The sequence below is a fragment of the Entelurus aequoreus genome, linkage group LG16 (genome assembly GCF_033978785.1).
Source record: "Entelurus aequoreus isolate RoL-2023_Sb linkage group LG16, RoL_Eaeq_v1.1, whole genome shotgun sequence".
Classification (NCBI taxonomy): domain Eukaryota; kingdom Metazoa; phylum Chordata; class Actinopteri; order Syngnathiformes; family Syngnathidae; genus Entelurus; species Entelurus aequoreus.
This window is the reverse complement of record NC_084746.1, coordinates 42,700,864-42,722,422: the sequence shown is the minus strand read 5'-3', so window position 1 is coordinate 42,722,422 and position 21,559 is coordinate 42,700,864. Positions and strand designations below refer to the sequence as shown.

Genomic DNA, 21,559 nt, shown 5'->3' with positions numbered 1-21,559 from the left:
AGGTGGATAGCTAATGTTTTTAGCATAGCTCTGTGAGGTCCCGCTGCTAAGTTAGCTTCAATTGCGTCATTAGCAACAGCATTGTTAAGCTTCGCCAAGCTGGAAAGCATTAACCGTGTATTTACAGGTCCATGGTTTAATAATATTGTTGATTTTCTGTCTATCCTTCCAGTCAGGGGTTTATTTCTTTTGTTTCTATCTGCATTTAAGCACGATGCTATCACGTTAGCTCCGTAGCTAATTTGCTTCACTGATGTATTGTCGTGGAGATAAAAGTCACTGTGAATGTCCATTTCGCGTTCTCGACTCATTTTCAAGAGGATATAGTATCCGAGGTGGTTTAAAATACAAATCCGTGATCCACAATAGAAAAAGGAGAAAGTGTGGAATCTAATGAGCCAGCTTGTATCTAAGTTACGGTCAGAGCAAAAAAAGATGCATCCTGCACTGCACTCTAATCCTTCACTCTCACTTTCCTCATCCACGAATATTTCATCCTGGCTCAAATTAATGGGGTAATCGTCGCTTTCTCGGTCCGAATTGCTCTCGCTGCATTGTAAACAATGGGGAAATGTGAGGAGCCCTTCAGCCTGTGACGTCACGCTACTTCCGGTACAGGCAAGGCTTTTTTTTATCAGCGACCAAAAGTTGCGAACTTTATCGTCGATGTTCTCTACTAAATCCTTTCAGCAAAAATATGGTAATATCACGAAATGATCAAGTATGACACATAGAATGGATCTGCTATCCCAGTTTAAATAAATAAAAATTCATTTCAGTAGGCCTTTAAAGCCACATCAGAACATCAAGCTACAAAAGGCGCGACTGCCACACGGAAAGTGACAGCGAAGCAAATTAGGCGACGCAACAACTTCAGCAACACAACAACATGAAGTGTGACACACAGCAAGAAACTGGCAGGCAAGGAGAATCATTTTATGAGGAAGAAAGAAATAGAAGAGATGGATGAAGGAGGTCATGGAAATTAGGAAGCGAGGAGCCAACACCAGGGTAGAGAACAGATACTGTATTAACAGGTCAGGGAACTTTATTTAGCAGGTAAATCATCTACAGTTCAAATGTTGGTTACTGTACTTTTATAGAAAATTGTTTTAATGTTTAAAATGTGAGCAGAAAATATTTCCTCTTGTTAATTCAACCTAAAGTGTTGGTTGCACTTTATTAAAATAAGATGCTACCACCATCAGTGTGTGAATGGGTGTGTGAATGGGTGAATGTGGAAATAGTGTCAAAGCGCTTTGAGTACCTTGAAGGTAGAAAAGCGCGCATTTACACCATTTCGGTTCACACTCCATTTCAGTATAGATAGAAAGCATAGAAAGAAGGCGGGTCTTGGCATCTCAAACTATCTCAAACTATCTTTCACATACAACGCCGCCAACATTTAAAACCCACTCAACATTCTCCTGCTTGCTAAAAGAAAGTAACTACCCAACTTTGATTCCTAGTTCATGTGTACTGTTGTATGGCTGCTGCTGTAAATCTATCATTGTCCTGTATTTGTTGCAAAGCTGTGTAACATGCATTTGCCTTTTTTCTTGGCCTGTTCACACTTGAAAAAGAGACTACAACAAACTTGAACGAGACTACAACATTAGTCTCGATCAGTGTGTGTGTGTGTGTGTGTGTGTGTGTGTGTGTGTGTGTGTGTGTGTGTGTGTGTGTGTGTGTGCGTGTGTGTGTTCTGGCAATGCTTACTTAATGGGGACATCGCTCTGTTTACACAGTCACCTTTAGGGGACCTCTGACGGTATGGGGACAAAGAAACAGGTCCCCTAAAGGAAAACCACAGAAACCTTCATTACTGCTGAATAGCAGTTTTCAGTAATGTCACAGAAGATGCAGGATTTGCTTTAACATTTAAGTGGTGAAACTTCCTATAAGAGGACAGCTGTAGTGCTGTATTCTGAGGCTCATGTCATAATTAATTTGAACTTTTTAAATGGTCCTCAGTAATCACGTACCAATTTCTGTGAATTATGCAAAATTGTTTAAATTTGGTCCCCATGAACCATATTAACTCTTTTCCCCAGGGTCCCCAGTAAGAATGATCAGCACATTACTTCATCAATCCAGAGATTTAAAGACATGTATGAACTAACTGGGCAGTGGCCATTTTACCCAAAAAATGTTATGCCTCCACAACCTGTAGAAAAGGTGGTCCCCACAAGTGATGATCAAAAACTTGGTCCCCATTCCAAATGATAACCAGTATGTATGTGTGTGTGTGTGTGTGTGTGTGTGTGTGTGTGTGTGTGTGTGTGTGTGTGTGTGTGTGTGTGTGTGTGTGTGTGTGTGTGTTACAGACTTTTAAATATAAATTTAGACCCCATACAGCAGTATCTGTCAAAACTCTAAATTTCAAGGTATAACGTTAACTCTGACAATGTATAAATGGGACCAAATGGACCTAACACTGATTTACAGGCCTTGTAAGGGTCAATTTAGACCGCCCTAAAGGAACCCTCAGTCCCTGGAATCCAATTTGAGAACCAATGTAAAATAGTATTCAATCAAAACAATGGCCACAGTGCAGGGAGAGCCGCTGGAGGTGAGGACATCAGTCTTAAGGTATAAATCAATTTTAAAACAATGTTAAAAAGGAAAGAAAAAAAAGAAGATTTGAACGCATCATGACACTAAAGTCTCACTCTTGTCATTTTCTGAAACTTGGCAACCTTGCAGTATGATAGCATGACAGCATGGCAGTACAGTAGTACTTTAGCATGATATAGTGACAGCATGATAGCATTTAGCATGATAGTATTTAGCATGACAGCATGATGGAATAGCATGATAGTATGATACCTGCTAGTAAGACAGAGCGATAGTGTGTTGCAGGGCTGCCAAGCCTCACGCTTTGAGTGTGAGAGTCACGCATTTTAACACTTTCTCACGCCACATGCCACACTTGACTTTTCTCACGCTAATATTTCCCCATTTGCTACTCCAGGGGTGTCAAAGTCAAGGCCGAATTATCTATGGCACCCGGGATGATATTTAATAAGTATTAGAACCGGCCCGCAGGCCACAGCCGCCTGCTGCTGTTTTGCACGCACCAATACTCCATCAGTGTTGGACCCCAGGGACCCCATCAAGTCATAAAAATGGGGTCCCACAGTAAATTTTTGGGGTCCCACTTTTTTGTAACCGTTTTGAAAAAATAAATGTATGCATTATACTGTTACATCTCACATTCTATATTGTGTTTTGGAAAAAGGTTGTCATAAACGTTACTTAATTCATAAAGAAAAATAATACAAAAGAAAACAAATTTTTATGAATATGCAAATTTGTTCAGTTATGAACAGTCATTGACTTTCTTCTTTCCTGTCAGGACGGGGTTTTCGCAGCTTACTGCAGGTTTCGTCCTCCCGAAATGCAGACGGACCACTCCGGACATGGCGTGCAGGTAGGAACATGATTTATTCCATCAAAGTAGTACAAAAAATGGAAAACGAGTCGCGCTCGAAGCTAATGCTACTATTTAGCATGGACTATGGGCAAGGAATACTCACTAACTGTGGCATGAAACAAACAAAACTTACATAGCAGGTTGCATGAAGCAAACAATGACGTCAGGCCGAATGACGGCAAAGGCAGGCTTAAATAATGCCTCTGATTAGTGCTCGGGAAGCAGGTGAGCGGGCGAACACTAATCAGAGACAGGTGGAAATAATAAGTAACCATGGTAACGAAAACAAACAAGGGTGCACAAAAACAGGAACTAATGGTGGAGTCCAAAACTAATGCCTCTGATTAGTGCTCGGGAAGCAGGTGAGCGGGCGAACACTAATCAGAGACAGGTGGAAATAATAAGTAACCATGGTAACTAAAACAAACAAGGGTGCACAAAAACAGGAACTAATGGTGGAGTCCAAAACTAACAGAACATAACAAAACATGATCCGGACCACGGATTATGACATTTCCTTCATGGATCTAAACTTTACGGCTGCCGGTATTTTTGTCTATATTTCTATTTTAATATTTTCAGAATGTGTTTGTTCTATTTTTGGCCAAAGTAAGACAAAGAAAACAATCTGAAGTTGTCTTTATTTTTTACTTTTAATGCCATGATTTTAATAGTACGGCCCGCGTGTGCACAGATTTTCCTCCATGCGGCCCCTGAGCTAAAAGGAGTTTGACACTCCTGTGGTACTCTATAAGTTTTTTTATAATAATAAACTTTTTTCCTCGTGACATGTCGTAGTTAGAGTAACTGATTGATTGACCGAAATTACCAATCACAGACCAGTCCTTTATATTGTGTACCTAAATCTAGCACCACACAATTTAAACCTATCAGAAGCAACCTAAGGCGGGTCATGGCATCTCGTCTTTTGCACACACCGCAGCGCGTCAACTCTGCAATTTTTTCGCTAGTATCTTTCCAACTCCTCTTAGTGACTTTCTTTCTCAAAAGCGACGAGCAGCGTATCTCGTGACTTTTTGGGATGTCTTGGAGACATGACAGCACGTATCACTCAAAATGCCCTTAACGTACAAGACAGTATATACTGAATACACATTTCCTTGTACTTTTAAGTGCAATCACAATAAAGTCCAGTCCAAGCAGAGAGGAGATGCCCACCCTGTGCAAAGATGACGCTTTTTCTACCTTAATTGGAGTGAGATTAATGTGAATATCTCATCACTGTCACATTTGGGGGGGAAAAAAGTTAACTATTGAGCCAGTTTGTGTTTGTTCGTGAATATCACAAGCCTTCAGTCTTCTGATCAAATTTGATATTCCTAACATTTAATAATGTAGAACAAAGAAAAACACAAAATACAACTCAACTAAGAATCAAAGGAAAAAAATTTATTCATCCTATCATAATTTTCACTTTTCTTTAAAAACCTAACCAGGGACGAGGGTTGGAAATTAGCCTGTGGCAAGAAGCTTTATGTACTTTGACATTGGTTACCTATGGGTAGCAATGTTTAATTGTACTGTGCCCGTCAAATAAATAAATAAAAATAAATAAATGATGTCTACAACCACGTTATTCCTCTCTTACAGCGTACATTGTTAATCAATGATGCAAATGAGCCAATGTCATCCATCAACTTCTACCAACTTTAATGACAGCCAATAGCTACTGTCCTTACCGAGGAGTTGGCAACACTGGAAGATGAAGAGAGATCAGAAGAGATTGAGGATGGAGATGTAGAACCGATGCAAATTGAGAACACAGATGCAGAGGACGAGACAGAAGAGCCAGCAGAGAAAACAGTGAAGATGATTTTCATTTCTAATTTCTGGTTAATTAAGTCTAGCATTAAGAGGCCACAGTGCAGGGACAGCTGTTCAAGGTGAGAAACATTTGTCTTACTCTTAAGGTATAAATGGACGTTAAAACAGGCCAAATCAGTTTTTAAAAAAAGACCCCTTTTTTTTTGTATTTTCTGAAACTTGGCAGCCCTGATGTTAGCATAACATTACAAAATGGCAACGTGGTTGCATGAACGCTTGATGGCTTTTAGGACGTTAGTATGATAACATGACAGACGGACACAATGATAGCATGACAGAATGACAGCATTCAGCATGTGCATGATAACATGAACGCATGATAGCATTTAGTATGTTAGCATGATAGTAAGTTAGCATGATAGCATTTAGTATGTTAGCATGATAGCATGACTGTACAATAGTAAGTTTGCACAGGAGGGAGTGGGCTGAGTACTAAATGAGTGGCGGCACGTCAAAATCGTCCACAAAGTCCTCAGAGGGGACAGGGATTTGTTGCCATGGTGTCGCTTCCAGCGGACCTTCCGTGGCATTGTGGCGTGGTACAATGTTGGCGAGGTCCAATACCTTGCTGGCGTCCACTTCCAGCCTCTCTGGAACATTCTTCTCTCTGGAATGTCAAAAGGCTCCAATGAACACTGTCACACTAGACAATGCTGTCCATCCATCCATCCATCCATCCATTTTCTACCGCTTGTCCCGTTCTGGGTCGCGGGGGGTGCTGGAGCCTATCTCAGCAGCATTCGGGCAGAAGGCGGGGTACACCCTGGACAAGTCGCCACCTCATCACAGGGCCAACACAGATAGACAGACAACATTCACACTCACATTCACTCACTAGGGCCAATTTAGTGTTGCCAATCAACCTATCCCCAGGTGCATGTTTTTGGAGGTGGGAGGAAGCCGGAGTACCCGGAGGGAACCCACGCAGTCACGGGGAGAACTTGCAAACCCCACACAGAAAGATCCCGAGCCCAGGATCGAACCCAGGACCTTCGTATTGTGAGGCACACGCACTAACCCTTGTGGCATTAACTTAAATTGGGGTTTTTCTTCCGTAATAAGAGATGTTTTGGTGTAAAAAATATATATACACACACACACACACACACACACACACACACAGTACAGACCAAAAATTTGGACACACCTTTTCATTTCAATGTGTTTTCTTTAGTTCAAGATTGTCACTGAAGGCATCAAAACTATGACACCTGTGAAGTGAAAACCATTTCAGGTGACTACCTCTTGAAGCTCATCGAGAGAATGCCAAGAGTGTGCAAAGCAGTAATCAGAGCAAAGGGTGGCTATTTTGAAGAAACTAGAATATAAAACATGTTTTCAGCTATTTCACCTTTTTTTGTTAAGTACATAACTCCACATGTGTTCATTCATAGTTTTGATGCCTTCAGTGACAATCTACAATGTAAATAGTCATGAAAATAAAGAAAACGCATTGAATGAGAAGGTGTGTCCAAACTTTTGGCCTGTACTGTATATATATAATTCCTTTATAAAATTCAACTACACACCAAATAAGCAACAATGTAACAAACATATAAACATATGTCAACAGAACAACAAAAATGACTTCCATTGCAGGCAGCTATTTGTCAAAAATGGTCATTAGTATAGCTGTGGGATGTGGGGGGTGTCAATGTGAGCAGCTCAGACAGACAGACAGGTTCATGAACATATTCAAATCGTTAAAAATTAATTTGTATCCATAAAGGATCTCCATAGTGATAATGGTAATTATTCAGACGATTATGGCCAACAAAGTCAACAAAAAATCATTTAAAACATGGCTGTTTTTCATCTAGAACCTTCAGTTGACTACGTTGGAAGATGTTTGATGGTTTGATGGTTTGAAGATGGCATGACATGGCATAGACCAGTCACACGGTGATGCTGGTGACATTTGTGGCCTTAAAAAAAGTTGCTGGTACATTTGTGGAGGTGGGGCCTGAAGCGGGCGCTCTTAGCCCCGGCGAGCTAATTGAGTTGCAAGCGTCCTCTGTGACAGCATCAGCCTGTTCTGCTTAGCGTCTGCAGCCGGGTCGCTGGGGATCCACTCTGCAAAGACTGGACATCGCGTCATGTCACAGGTCCCATCTTAATCCTATCTGCTCACATTCAGATAAGAAGCAAACTAAACCAATCACAGGCCAGCGCTGGATGAGATGTTCTGCACGGCCGGATGGACACATTCAGATAACTCCCCGCAGGGGTTCCAGGGAAGTGACTTCAACTCAGACTAACAGAAAGTTATGACCTGGTCACTGCTCACGTCGTCACTCAAAAGTGACACCTCTGTCTCCTACAAAACGTCGAAGTAAGCGAGTGAGTGAAATCGTATTTATGTGGACAAGTCAGTGCCTAAAAAAACAGCATGATAACATTATAGCATGATGGCGTGGTTGAATGATAGCATGGTAGTGTACAAAAACATGGTTGTGCCATGGGATCATGTGAATCCCCAATAATGGCAAATCTTTACATGGAAGACATGGAAAAGAGAGCGCTAAGCTAATTTAAGGGAACAGGACAAGGTCATTGGTACAGATATGTGGATGACACATAGGTTAAAATCAGAAGCCAGTAAGTGCCAGCCTTCACTGAGCACATAAACTCAGTGGACAAAAACATCAAGTTCACACGTGACGATGTCAAAGACAGCCAGTTGCCTTTTTTAGACTGTGATGTCCACATTGGAGAGAACAGGGGCCTCCATGTTGGGGTTTACCGAAAACCCACGTGTACTGATCAATACACCGTTTGACTCACACCACCCACTGGAACACAAACAGGCCGTCATCAGAACCCTGCATCACAGAGCTGATAATGTTCCCACGAGCCAGCATTTGAGGGAAGCCCTCAAAACCTGTGGTTACCCCAGCTGGTCGTCCAGAAATAACAAGAACAGAGTGGATGAGGAGGAAAAAGGTGACAGACGCAAAAATATGGTCATTCCATATGTATCAGGACTATATGAGAAACTCAGAAGAAATTTAACCAACACAACATCCCAGTACACTTCAAACCAGGCAACACCCTGGTGCATCCTGAAGACGGGACACCCCACACCCACAAAAACAATCTAGTGTATGCTATCCAGTGAAATGATGAATGCACTGATTTGTATATTGGAGAAACAAAACAACCACTAAGCCGACGCATGGCACAGCATAGACGGGCTAACTCTTTTGGGCAAGACTCATCTGTCTACCTGCACCTCAGGGAGAAACAGCACTCCTTTGAGAACAAACATGTACAGATTGTGGACAGGGAGGACGGATGGTACGAAAGAGGAGTGAGGGAAGCCATCTATGTCAAGGTTGAAAAACTATCCCTGAACAGAAGAGGTGGTCTGCGACACCACCAATCTCCAACATACAACACCGTCCTTTCAACCATTCCTAAAAGACTCTGCAATCTCCAACAAATAACAGCAGTTAGAAACATTCTGGTCTACTGATTCGAATGCTAACGTGTGATGTTCTGATTATTTTGGGCGGTTCGTGGTGGATCCACAGCGATCGTTCTGCCACACAATACCTAGGAATATATATATATATATATATATTATATATATATATGTACACATATATGTGTGTATGTGTAATAGGGTTGTACGGTATGCCGGTTTTGGTATAGTACCGCGATATTAATGAATCATATTCGCTACTATACCACCTCTAAATATATATATATATATATCAGTGGCGTGCCGTCACTAGAGGCAGGGGAGGCACGGCCTCACCTGCCATCATGGAAAGAAAAAAAAAAGTAAAAAGAAAAAAAAATTTATTAAATTGTTATATGTATCCAGTGATTATACTAAAGTTATTTTCCATTTAACTTCACCAGTTTTAGATTATTTTTATTTTTATTTTCACATTTGCCGTTCAAGAAGCCAAAAAGTGCAAAAACAACAATGCTCGCGCTGCAGGAGCCGCGAACGACCGCAGGGACACAACATTAGGTACACCTGCACTGCAGGTTCATATGTTTGTAAATCTGACTGTGATGATGCAGTCGTGCCTCACCAGACATTAACCTCACCGCACGCCACTGATTATATATATATATATATATATATATATATATATATATATATATATATATATATATATATATATATATACACACACACACACACACACACACACATATGATAGCATGGTAGCTCAATAACATGATAGCTTGACGGCATGGTAGCTTGAGCATGTGATAGCTTGACAGCATGATGCTGGAATGGATGAAGTCATCAATACAATATGGCTGCCTGGTTTCGTCCTGCAGCTACTGAGGAATTATGACATCACACAGGTGTAGTTTGTCTTGATGGAGTGCAGACGCTGCAATACTGACAAAGTCATTTGTCAGAAGGTTGCAGAGGTCAGGGGGCGCAGAGGGGGTAGGGGGTCAGGGGTTGAAGGATGAATATGGCGTGAACAAACATCACCTAATCAGTCCCGAGGGACACCGTCATGTGCTGGAGAATATGGTGGACTGTGAAGTGATTATAACCTCAGAAAATATTTACCCATCAGAAACCAAAGGTAGTTAATAAATACATAAATAAAACTATTACAATTTTTATGGAAAAATTATATCCCAACTAAGAAAGATAATGCCTGAAACAAAGACATAGAACTTGATCAGTTAATTTGCTTTGCAAAGACCTTGATTCTTATACCAACCAGATGTAGAGAAATTATGCTTTTTGTTTGTCATGTGGTTGCAACCTAGCAAGCCTGTAAATGGCCCATTTCACCATGACAACATTCACACTTACGGCCTCATGAGTGGTATACCATTTCCTGCCCACTTACCAGGAACCACTGATAAGGTTAGCCCCGCCCAATCCAGTGATGACTCGCTGGTTATTGTTGGTGAAAAATAAAAAACAAGCTCTTGACCTGTGTGGAAAGGTCACTACGGGTATGAATATGAATAAGGCCGTGGTCAGAGGTTGTTATAAATAAGTCAGCCGTCACCTCGACCAGCGCAGATTTTTGATCAAATGTTTCATTTGAACCCTGGAGGCAGCGCGGCTGAAGGACGAGAAGCCGTCCTGCTTGTAAAACGCTTATGAAGGCAGGGCCATGGAGAGGGGGCAAAGCCTCATCATCACTATCAGGTGATGTAACTAATATGTAATGTCAACATGTGCAACCCCATCACCACCATGTTGATGGCATGTGATGCTGCTGAGTTGCATCTTCTGTTTGTGTGTGTGTGTGTGTATGTGTGTGTGTGTGTGTGTGTGTGTGTGTTCCTATCACCATTTTTTTTTTACTTGCACAGTGTGTGTATATTTGCATCCAAAGTGTGTTTATATTTTCACTATCATTGTGTGTTTACTTGCAAGTTGTGTGTTTATTTTCACCATCAGTGGGTGTTTACTTGCAGGGCGTGTTTATTAGCATCATCAGTGTGTGTTCACTTAAACAGTGTGTGTTTATTTTCACCATCAGTGTGTGTTTACTTGCACGGTGTGTGTTCAATTGCACCATCAGTGTGTGTTGCACAGTGTGTGTTTATTTGCACCATCAGTGTGTGTTTACTTGCAAGGTGTGTGTTTATGTTCATCATCAATGTGTGTTTACTTGCAAAGTGTGTGTTTATTTGCAGCATCAGTGTATGTTTACATCCAAAGTATGTGTATATTTTCACTATCACTGTGTGTTTACTTGCAAGTTGTGTGTTTATTTTCACCCTCAGTGTGTGTTCACTTGAACAGTGTGTGTTTGTTTTCACCATCAGTGTGTGTTTACTTGCACCGTGTGTATATTTTCACCATCAGTGTGTGTTTCCTTGCAAGGCGTGTGTTTAATTGCACCATCAGTGGGTGTTGCACAGAGTGTGTTTATTTGCACCATCAGCATGTGTTTACTTGCAAAGTGTGTTTATTTTTACCATCAGTGTGAGTTTACTTGCAAGGTGTGTGTTTATGTGCATCATCAATGTGTGTTTACATGTAAAGTGTGTGTTTATTTGCAGCATCAGTGCATATTTACATCCAAGCTGGGTGTTTATTTTCACCATCAGTGGGTGTTTGCTTGCAGGGCGTGTTTATTTGCATCATCAGTGTGTGTTCACTTGAACAGTGTGTGTTTATTTTCACCATCAGTGTGTATTTACTTGCAAGGTGTGTGTTTAATTGCACCATCAGTGTGTGTTGCACAGTGTGTGTTTATTTGCTCCATCAGCATGTGTTTACTTCCAAGGTGTGTTTAATTTCACCATCAGTATGTGTTTACTTGCAAGGTGTGTTATGTGCATTATCAATGTGTGTTTACTTGCAAAGTGTGTGTATATTTGCGCCATCAGTGTGTTGATTTGCACTGTCAATATGTGTTTACTTGCACCATCCACAGTTTGTTTACTTTCATGATGTGTGTGTTTATTTTCACCATCAGTGTGTGTTTAAAAAAAAGACAATTTCAAGCAGTGTAGGGTGAGTTGGCGGCATGGCTTTACCTCTTTTTGTCATCAGGCGATTTGCGCTGGCGGTGGTCGTCTCTGTACGGACGTGCGGCGGCCTTTGGCGCCTTGATTTCGCCTAGAGCCTACATGTCCCAAAGAAGAAGCGCATGTTAGCTAGCGATGTTAATATAAGATGAACTGAGAAAATGACAAGTGTTAACAAAACCTTGTCAAACAACATCTTAACCCTGCAAAAAGCCCCACCCTCCCACAGAGTGACGAGCGTGTGTACGCACCTTTGGCATGTTGATGAGCAGGTGGCCTGTAGTTTGAGACCTCTTAGCCGTGGAGCTGTCAGGTTTGACCTCAGAGGGCAGAAGCAACTGGAATATCTGCAGAAGAAGTCGATTTTTGAGCGTTTTTTGAAATGCAATTTTTCTGACAGAACTTCTCTGAGCGAGACCACCTGCAGGATGAAGTGACCAATGGTTCAAGGGGAACCTCCATAAATTTGTGTCTGTCTCTGCTGAAATCAGCCCTCCCGTGCCCCCGTGCTGACCCCCTCCATAAAGCATGTGTCTGTCCCACGGCGGCGTGACACTGGCGAGCTAACGACTTTATAATTTGCTCGGGATGAACGAGAGCAGCTGAATTTATGAGCTGTTTAATCAGGCGGGAAGGTCGCTGGGGGCGGGTTGGAGGTGTGGTGCCCGATCACTGCTGTGTCATGAAAGGATGACCTCAGCTGGGACCCCTCCATCACTGTGGCCTGGTCTGCTGACTCAGCGACCAACTTGATGACTTAGCACCAGCCATCAGGTTTTCTATTGTTCTCGACCCAAATCTGCAGCATGACGTTTTTGTGAATCCCTGATGTGTCCTCACCTGTGACCAATCGTCCACATGACAATTGATATGCTGCTTTATCTCCATGACTACAGTGATGCTACTAGGGTAGCTCTATCTCCGTGAGGACAGTGATGCTACTGGGGTAGCTTTATCTCCATGGCGACAGTGATGCTACTGGGGTAGCTTTATTTCCATGACAACAGTGATGCTACTGGAGTAGCTTAATCTCCATGACGACATTGATGCTAATAGAGTAGCTTTATCTCCATGACGACAGTGATGCTGCTGGAGTAACTTTATCTCCATGATGACAGTGATGCTATTGGGGTAGCTTTTGCTCCATGATAACATTGATCCTGCTGGGGTAGCTTTATCTCCATGACGACAGTGATGCTACCGGGGTAGCTTTATCTCCATGACGACAGTGATGCTACCGGGTAGCTCTATCTCCATGAGGACTGTGATGCTACTGGGGTAGCTCTATCTCCATGACGACAGTGATGCAACCAAGGTAGATTTATCTCCATGACCACAGTGATGCTACTGGGGTAGCTTTATCTCCAGGACGACAGTGATGCTACCGGGGTAGCTTTAGCTCCATGACGACATTGATGCTGCTGCAGTAACTTTATCTCCATGATGACAGTGATGCTATTGGGGTAACTTTAGCTCCATGACAACATTGATCCTACTGGGGTAGCTTTATCTCCATGATGACAGCGATGCGGCTGGACGAACTTTATCTACATGACTAGGGATGCTGCCAATTTGGATACTAATCACCATGAGTAAGATCGGTCAATACCAATGCCAATCACATGTATTAACTGTAAAATGTTCGCTTTATTTATGGTAAGTGCTATTGACAGTTTAACAATATCAACACAATATTTAAACTAGTTCCTTATTCTCTTTTATTACATGCAATTGTTTGAGCAAAACAAGTTCAATATTACAAAATAACTAAACAAAAGTAAAAACATCTATATATCCTGCAAAATCCTTCTGTTTCCAGGTACTTAGTCTCTGAATTTGTAAAACATTAACAAAAACAATAATAACAATTATTTTAAGAAAATAAAAATATCGATCTAATCATTCTAGTATTAATCATATACTGTATTACCTTGGTGTAACCACTTCCAGTTTATGGATCGATCTGCCCTCCTCTTACTGACTGTGACAATGCTGACACACCAACAGTTGTTGTTCATATTAGACTCTTACTAATCTACTAGTTAATTTCCTATTATTAGCTGCTTACTTTCTGTTGTAACGTGGTTCCATCTTCTTAAACTACACTATACTAGGCACTAATTTCTTCTGTTTAAGACTAACTGTTTCTATATTTGGCTCTTAGCATGCCTGCTCCTGCCTGCTCTAGGTTTGTACATAGGATACTGCTGGGCTAACTATCTCCATGACGACAGTAATGCTTTTGGTGTAACTTTATCAACCATGACGACAGCGACGCTGCAGGAGTTAAAGTTAAAGTACCAATGATTGTCACACACACACACACTGGGTGTGGTGAAATGTGTCCTCTTCATTTGACCCATCCCCTTGTTTTCACCCCCTGGGAGGTGAGGGGAGCAGTGGGCAGCAGCAGTGCTGCGCCCGGGAATAATTTTTGGTGATGTGGAGTAACTATATCTCTATGACAACAGTGATGTGGCTGGAGTAACTTTATCGCCATTACAGCAAGAAAATGATGATGGTGATGATGATGATGATGATGATGATGATGATGATGATGATGCCAGGGTAAGCCTGGGCAATTATTTTGACTCGGGCGGCCAAATTTAGAGACAAAAATGTGTCTGGGGGGCCGGTATATCTATGTACATACATACATACATATATATATACACACATATATATATATGTATACATACATACATATATGTGTGGAAATAAATATATACACACACACATATATATGTGTATATATATACACATATATATATATATATATATGTGTGTATATATATACATATATATATGTGTGTATATATATACATATATATATATACACATATATATATGTGTGTGTGTATATATACACACACACACACACATATATATACATATACATATGTGTATGTATATATATATATATACACACACATATATATATATATATACATACACACACACACACACACATACATATATACTGTATATATATAAGCTGTGAAAATCTGCTGTACTGTATGTGTGCTTGGGTCCTATTTTTAGGAACACTAATACAAAACCTCACAATGTCTGATTGAAAGCTAAAAACCTTGATGACAGACCGCCTTAAAAAACGGAATTTAATTTTAAATTTTTTTACTGAATGAGACACCCAGAATGTAGATGAAAATAAAGAATGTGGGATTTACAATACTAACTATGAACGATAAAACACTGAATATTGACAACATATTTTACATTGTTTGACATATTTTACAATCAAGCGAAACGCAACAAAAATGCAACAAACAGCGAAATATGAACGCAAAGGGTAAAAAAAACACCTACAATCTGATATACAACTAAGCTTTAGAACTTTGTTGTAAAAATATTATTCCGCGTCTGTCCCTGACACCCGCATTTCAGGCTGCCCGCTCTAGAAACACTCTGTGGAAACGCTCCCCACCCACACTGCTTGGTGCTTCGTCTGAGCTGCTATGACTTAGATTACCATAGTAACTAGTAATGCAAAAGCGCAGATTCCAACCATTAAAATACTTTGTATAGGTCAAGACTTACGGTAATTTGAAAACATCACTGCACATCATAATGGCAGCTACAGTTTCCATCTTAAAAGATCTATAAAAAAAAAATATTTGGGAATGTCCGGCGGGCCAGATTGAAAACGTTTAACGGGCCGCATGCGTCCCCCGGGCCTTAATTTGCCCAGGTCTGTAATAGGGTGTACCTTTCCTTTGATGGTGACTCTGATGTACATTGGCTGCACGTCCACATCCATCAAGGAGGTGTCCATGTGTCTATGGGAGGCCACAATGAGACACTTTTACTAGCTTTAATAACATTTGTCACTTCACTCGGATGCCTGTGTGGGTGTGTGTGTGTGTGTTTGTGTGCGTGTGTACCTGTACACTGACAGATCTAGGATGATCCTGTTGTTGTCATCGTCTTCAGTCAGAGAAAAGCCCAGCCTGGAAAGTCAAGAATGTGCCCCTACCAACATTGGCATCAGCCTCGATCAAAGATCATGGGTCTGCATGCATGTGTGTGTGTGTGTGTGTGTGTGTGTGTGTGTTTGTGCACATTCATACTTTGGCTCATTGACATTCAAGACTCGTCCATCAGCAGTTATCAGAGTCCTTGGGGGCTTTGCTTTCTTTTCTTTGCTTCTGCAGACACACAACATCATCAACTTTGTTGTTGTTTTGTATGTGTGTGAGTGTGAGTGCGTGTGCGCGTGTGTGTGTGTCTATTCTTTTGATATTCCTGAGGAGATTTGGTCCTTCACCCCTCAGACCCCATAAGACACAGTCATAGGTCAGTCACACACACATTCCAAGAGGATCATATTATATGTTCCGCCATTTAACTGTTCCAGCTGATGTTTCCCCTCAAAGCATTGGCAGGAAACATCCATCGAGTCCACACTGAGGCGAAGGTGAAGGGCCATGTGGCGGTCGAGGCCGTGGCGAGCAGCGCCATGAGTCACTGCCCTTGGTCACTGTGCGTCAACTGTCAGGCCTTCAAATTGTACTGAGACAAAAACCCCTCCCAACACACATTGGACCACCCCAGACCAGTCTGGACCAATATGGAACACATTACAGGAAGAAGCAGCCAATGGTGGTCATGTGACATGTCAGTGGTTTCAAGATAAAGGTGGGTAAGAAGATAAGATGGATCTGTCACATCAATCGTTTTGGAATGTTCTGTCGGTGTTCTGAAAGGGAAGCCTTCACGCAGGATGTTGATTGGTGTTGTAGTGACCCCGAGTGGTGAAAGGTACAGAGCGCATCCAATGAATGCCATGTGATATTTGTGGGACTTACCTATCTTTTGTCCGCTTATTTTCCTCCAGATGGCGGTGAGTCTCCAGACGGGATTCCGGGGTGAAAGGACACGGAGTGTTCCAGAATTCCTTCTCCCGTCGCTCCTCATCTGACTCGGTCGTCTCCTTCAACTCCTGCTTGTCCTCCAAGGCGGGGCTGTGAGGACAACGTCACTTCTTCTCTGACATTCAAGTCTTTAAGAAATGGGTACCAAATTTGGTACTTTCATAGGCACCGACCAAATTATGTCTGTACTACCGGGTATCGATGCACATAAACTTATACGGTTTTATATTCCCTATATATGCACCTTTGTAGCTCGTGATGTCGCGTCCAGTTTTAGACTAAACGCCAGCTCAAACACTTGGCGAGGAAACAATCACTCAAGCAGCACTAAGAGCAGACACAGCCAAACTGCCTTAAGGTAATGGTGAAATGTTCAATACCAACAAAGCATGTATGCCTGATGGTAAACACTCGAACGTAAAATAAGGTTCCACTTTTCCAAAATGCGCTTGCTTGATTCTAATTTATATTGGATTAGCAATGACAATTTTACATTACACCTCCAAATTTAATGAAAACTACAAATAAGATACACATTACAATCAATCAGCTGGAGTGAAATAAGTACAATACTTACAGTATAAACCAGGAGTGTCAAATTTTGGCTAATTTATATACTTAGCAAACTCATCCCGTGGGCCGGATAAAGCCTGTTCGCCTGATCCGGCCCGCAGGATGAGTTTGCTAAGTATAAAAATTAGCCAAAATTCTTGCATTAAAAGAAACTGCTGTTCTAAATGTGTCCACTAGATGTCACAACAGCAATTATTTGTATCTTTGTAGATTATGCTACATATGCAAAAAAATATATAAACCACATAATGTTAGTGCACCAGTCGAGGAAAATGAGCCAACTATATAAATAACATCCTGTAATTAAATTGTAGTATTTATTTTTTTATCTTGATAGAAGGAAAATTAACACCCATGAGTTGACTGATGAACATTATCACATAAATTATTCAGAAGGTATAAATAACGACAAATAAAAGGTAAAATACTATTAACGCCACAAGTAAGTGTAAAAAAAATCCCAACAACATTATGATTTCTACATTTTCAGAATCAGCTTGTTCTAATTTTTAAACAAAGAAAACAATCTGAAGTTGTCTTTATTTTTAAGTTATCGTGCCGTGATTTTACCAGTCCGGCCCACTAGGGAGTAGATTTTTCTCCTCATAAAATGAGTTTGACACCCCTGGTATAAACACTTTGTAGGGTGCAACACCAGCCAAAATTGGCACATTCAGCTTAATGGCATAGGCTACTTCCTAGCTGAGCAACACACCAAAGCTTATGCACTACTGCCATCTTGTGTTTAGGGACTGCAACTGCGTGCAAAGTCTACTATATAATACTGCAAATAATACTTGCAAAGTGTAATAATAAAAACACAAGCTGTACAATCTGGGCAGCACAGACATCATAATCAACTCATTTATAAATGGTACATAAGAATTAGAATAGGATGTTATTAAACACTTATTAACATACAAATATCGCAAGCATTGGTACTGTATCGATTCAAATGTGAACGATACGCATATAGTCGCCACATGACTCTACCTGCCAATGTCTCCTTCGGTCTCCTGGCTTCCTGTCTCGTCTCCTTTTCCCTTCCTGTGCTCTTCCTCCTTCTCTACTGCTCTCCTCTTCAGGTATTCCTCCTCTTGTTCCGAGACACGCCTCCTAACCTCCTCCAGCCCCTGAGAGGCTCTGATCCTCTCCGACCTTGTGACATGTGTCCCGTCTAGCGACTGAGCAGAGACAAGCCACAACTTAAGTATACGTCCAACATGAGACATCCATGTTGGTCGTGTCCGTCAGACGAGGACAGCAAGTTCATACCTTCAGCTGTGGCAGCGAAGCAAGCACAAAGTCTCTGTAGCCTTCAAACTGCGTGCACGGGTTCCCCACAAGGAAGAGCTCCCGCAGGTGGACGTTGTCTTTCAGCGTCTGCACGCTGCTCAGACGAGCTACAAAGTTCACCGTCAGGTCCAACTTGCAAAGGCTCTCACAGCCTACACACACACACACACACACACACACACACACACACACACACACACACACACACACACACACACACACACACACACACACACATACACTAGAGACATTTGAAGAAGGTCAAAGGTCTTTGCTGTCACTCCCAAACAGACCTTCAAGGTTTTCAATGACTTCAATGTTGTTCAAGGCCAGATTCAAGTACTCCAGCTTCTTCAAGCGACCCAGGTTCTCTAGGATGAAAGACCGGGAGAACATTTTTGAGACTGACACACGGCTAAGGAGGCCATCAAGTATCTCACCGATCCTTGGAATAAGGTTGTTCTGCAGGTAGAGGATCTTGAGGTCTCTGCACCACTTGTCAATGTGCTCAATCTTCTCGATGTCCTGCTGGTGCAGAGAGACCTCCTCTAGGGACAAGATTTGGCACTCGTTGTGTTCCGCCCGCCGACGAATGAGGTCCTCTGTGACTGCAAACACCAAACACCCCATTTCTTACGGACTATAAAGTTACCAAAAACACAAACTTCTTACAATAAGCCTATGGGTGAGGGCGGACCTACGTCACTTCCGCCTACCAATCCCCTAGCAACCGGGATTTCGTTGAAAACAAACCAGCTCACAGCGAACACAGCATTGACAGAAAAAGCATTTAACGAGCGTTGTGGCTTGGAAGTCGGCGTTAAAGCCTTCATTTACGCATTTTTACTTATTCGCATATCGTGTGAAAAAACGAAAATGTATTATTTGCGTCAGACTCGTCTCAGTGAACTTTAAAGCTTCTCAGGCTTAGCTTAGCTTGCTAGTTAGCTTAGCCTGCGCGCTACTAAGAAAGAGACGCGGAAGTTATCAACAACAAGATCAAGTGTTAGTGTATAAAATATTGAGAGATTTGAGGGCTACATGTATTGAATGGCAACATGAAAATTATACGGTTTATTGGTTTTTAAAAACCCAACTGTTAAGTGCAAATTTAAACGAAACCGGTTTTCGAAAATAGCTAGCTAGGCTATAGACTATATAGTATATTACTTACTTAACTTAATCCTCTTCTTCCCGGATGGGAAATAAGGCTTCGACGACTCGACGCCATTCATCTCGCTGATGTGCTCGTCTCTGTGCCTCGCCCCATGTAAGCTTCATCTCTTTCAGCTCCCCTTCAACTTGTTCTTCGCCAGGTGTTCTTTGGCCGCCCTGGCTTACGTTTTCCCGGTGGTGTCCATCTTAATAACGCTGCCTTTGGTATCCTCTCGTTGTCCGGTTTTCGAAAATAGCTAGCTAGGCTATAGACTATATAGTATATACCGCATGTTATTTTTGTACAACAACAACTTCAGCTGTCGAACGTTATAAGGTACAAATTCAACAAGTACAACATTAGCACGGACGGTATAGCCAAGTTGTGGTTAAGAAGGTGGATTTTTGTTCCTTATATTTACCAGAAACGAAGTGATCCGAACACACGACCCGGGACTTTGGGGGACTCCAGTGAGAACCGTCCTCGTTTTCCCAGTGTAAAGCTGCGAGCCATTTGTCTCGTCTCTGTGGGCTTTTATCACGCTTTGGCAGAACAAAATACAACCTTTGTTTTACCTGTTTCCAGTTGTGGTTAGCACAACCAAAAACAACACAGTTTTTCGGCATTTTGGAGGCAGAATGACGGGTTTAACCAGCGTAGGTCGACAGGTTAAAGAGTAATGGCAACGGTTTGTTTTCAACGCCAGTCTGGTTGCTATGGCTCGAAGAACCCGTATGTAGCTCAGTTGCCCGGATGTCGGCCCTCACCCATTGCCCAGTGTATGTTTGTCATTGAAATTTTATTTTAATGAACGAATGTTTTACAATTTAAGTAGAAAAATAAAGTGTTTTTCTTTTTCAGTGTCGAATAGCAATAACTAAATCTGAAACGCTTTTTAATTTATATTTGACAAAACAAAAATGACATTTTTCAGTCTGCAGTAAACGGAACAAAAAAATCTGACACCGGAACGGGAAGTTGCTTTTGAAAGACATGGGCTGGCAAGTAGGGGGAAACAGCGTGGTGTTGTATTTTATGTTTGGTTTCAAAATAATCATTATTTGTTTTTCAATTCTCATTAATTAAACGAAAATATCAATGGCCAATAGATGCACCGACCCCTATTCACCTAACACTGACTCAGTAGTTTGTTTAGCTACTCGACTTGCTAGCATCTCAGTTTTAAACTACGGTAGCTAATTAGCTAGATCGTCTATAGTAAGTTAAGGTAGTTATAGCAGCGTGTTATTAGTCGCCTTTACTATACAATATTCACCAAGTTAATTAAAACCAACCAGACACCCAGTTTTCTTCATATTTAGGTGAGGCATATTTTCGTGAGTTAAAGAGTCATCTTACTGTAAACCATCTTCGTCTGTTGTCAGTCGTTGCTGTAGAAACCAACCTTGGTGCTGCGTTCAAGCGCACTGGGAAACACCAACAGTTTCAGATGTGACATTTGCGAACCAGTTGCGTCTTATGACCAGCTCTTTCAAGTAACTGACATCGTGAAGTGAAGCGATTAATATTTATATAGCGCTTTTTTCCTAGTGACTCAAAACGCGTTACATTGAAAAGCCCATTATCTACATTTAAGATACACATTTCCGCACTTGGCACTAGTAGCAAGGTGGGTGGTCAGTCTTGCCCAAGAACACAATGGCAGTGATTATGATGGAGAACCAATTTGCAGTTGCGAGCCATTTTTAAATGCTAATTGCCTTTATTGCACACACCAGGTAGAGCAGTACAATTTTGTATTTGCTTAGTTTATCCATCCATCCATTTTCCTCCTGCTTGTCCCTTCAGGAATACAGGAGCTGGAACCGAATCTAGCTGCTCTATATATCTTGCAAATATGTATTTTTGTTTTGTTTATATTTT

The 21,559-nt window shown here is 41.5% G+C and overlaps 1 protein-coding gene across 5 annotated transcripts; it reads right to left on the bottom strand.

The window, feature by feature from the left end:
• Positions 1-3,838: 3,838 nt before the first annotated feature.
• dnaaf11 (dynein axonemal assembly factor 11) lies at positions 3,839-21,273 on the bottom strand. 5 transcript variants are annotated; one of them, XM_062023028.1, is made up of 12 exons: positions 21,035-21,273; positions 18,960-19,127; positions 18,813-18,890; positions 18,499-18,671; positions 18,217-18,407; positions 16,585-16,740; positions 15,847-15,924; positions 15,661-15,726; positions 15,486-15,555; positions 12,010-12,105; positions 11,768-11,856; positions 3,839-5,888 (listed from the first exon to the last, which is right to left on the bottom strand). In XM_062023028.1, exons 1-12 carry the CDS (start codon positions 21,042-21,044, stop codon positions 5,714-5,716), a joined length of 1,350 nt encoding a protein of 449 aa, XP_061879012.1. In that variant the 5' UTR covers positions 21,045-21,273; the 3' UTR covers positions 3,839-5,713. The 5 variants fall into 5 exon arrangements, 4 of the variants coding, with proteins under 4 accessions (XP_061879012.1, XP_061879010.1, XP_061879011.1 ...); XM_062023026.1 differs by lacking the exon at positions 21,035-21,273 and adding an exon at positions 20,097-20,384; XM_062023027.1 differs by having other exon boundaries at positions 18,813-19,127.
• Positions 21,274-21,559: the final 286 nt, after the last annotated feature.

Bases quoted from the DNA above. Each gene is read 5' to 3' on its own strand.
- dnaaf11 (XM_062023025.1), bottom strand. From the start codon at position 20,301: ATGCCGAAAAACTGTGTTGTTTTTGGTTGTGCTAACCACAACTGGAAA. The intron at 18,672-18,812 runs GTCTGTTTGGGA...GTGTGTGTGTAG, and splicing joins AGTCATTGAAAACCTTGAAG to GCTGTGAGAGCCTTTGCAAG. The intron at 15,556-15,660 runs GTACACACGCAC...GGCCTCCCATAG, and splicing joins CTAGATCTGTCAGTGTACAG to ACACATGGACACCTCCTTGA.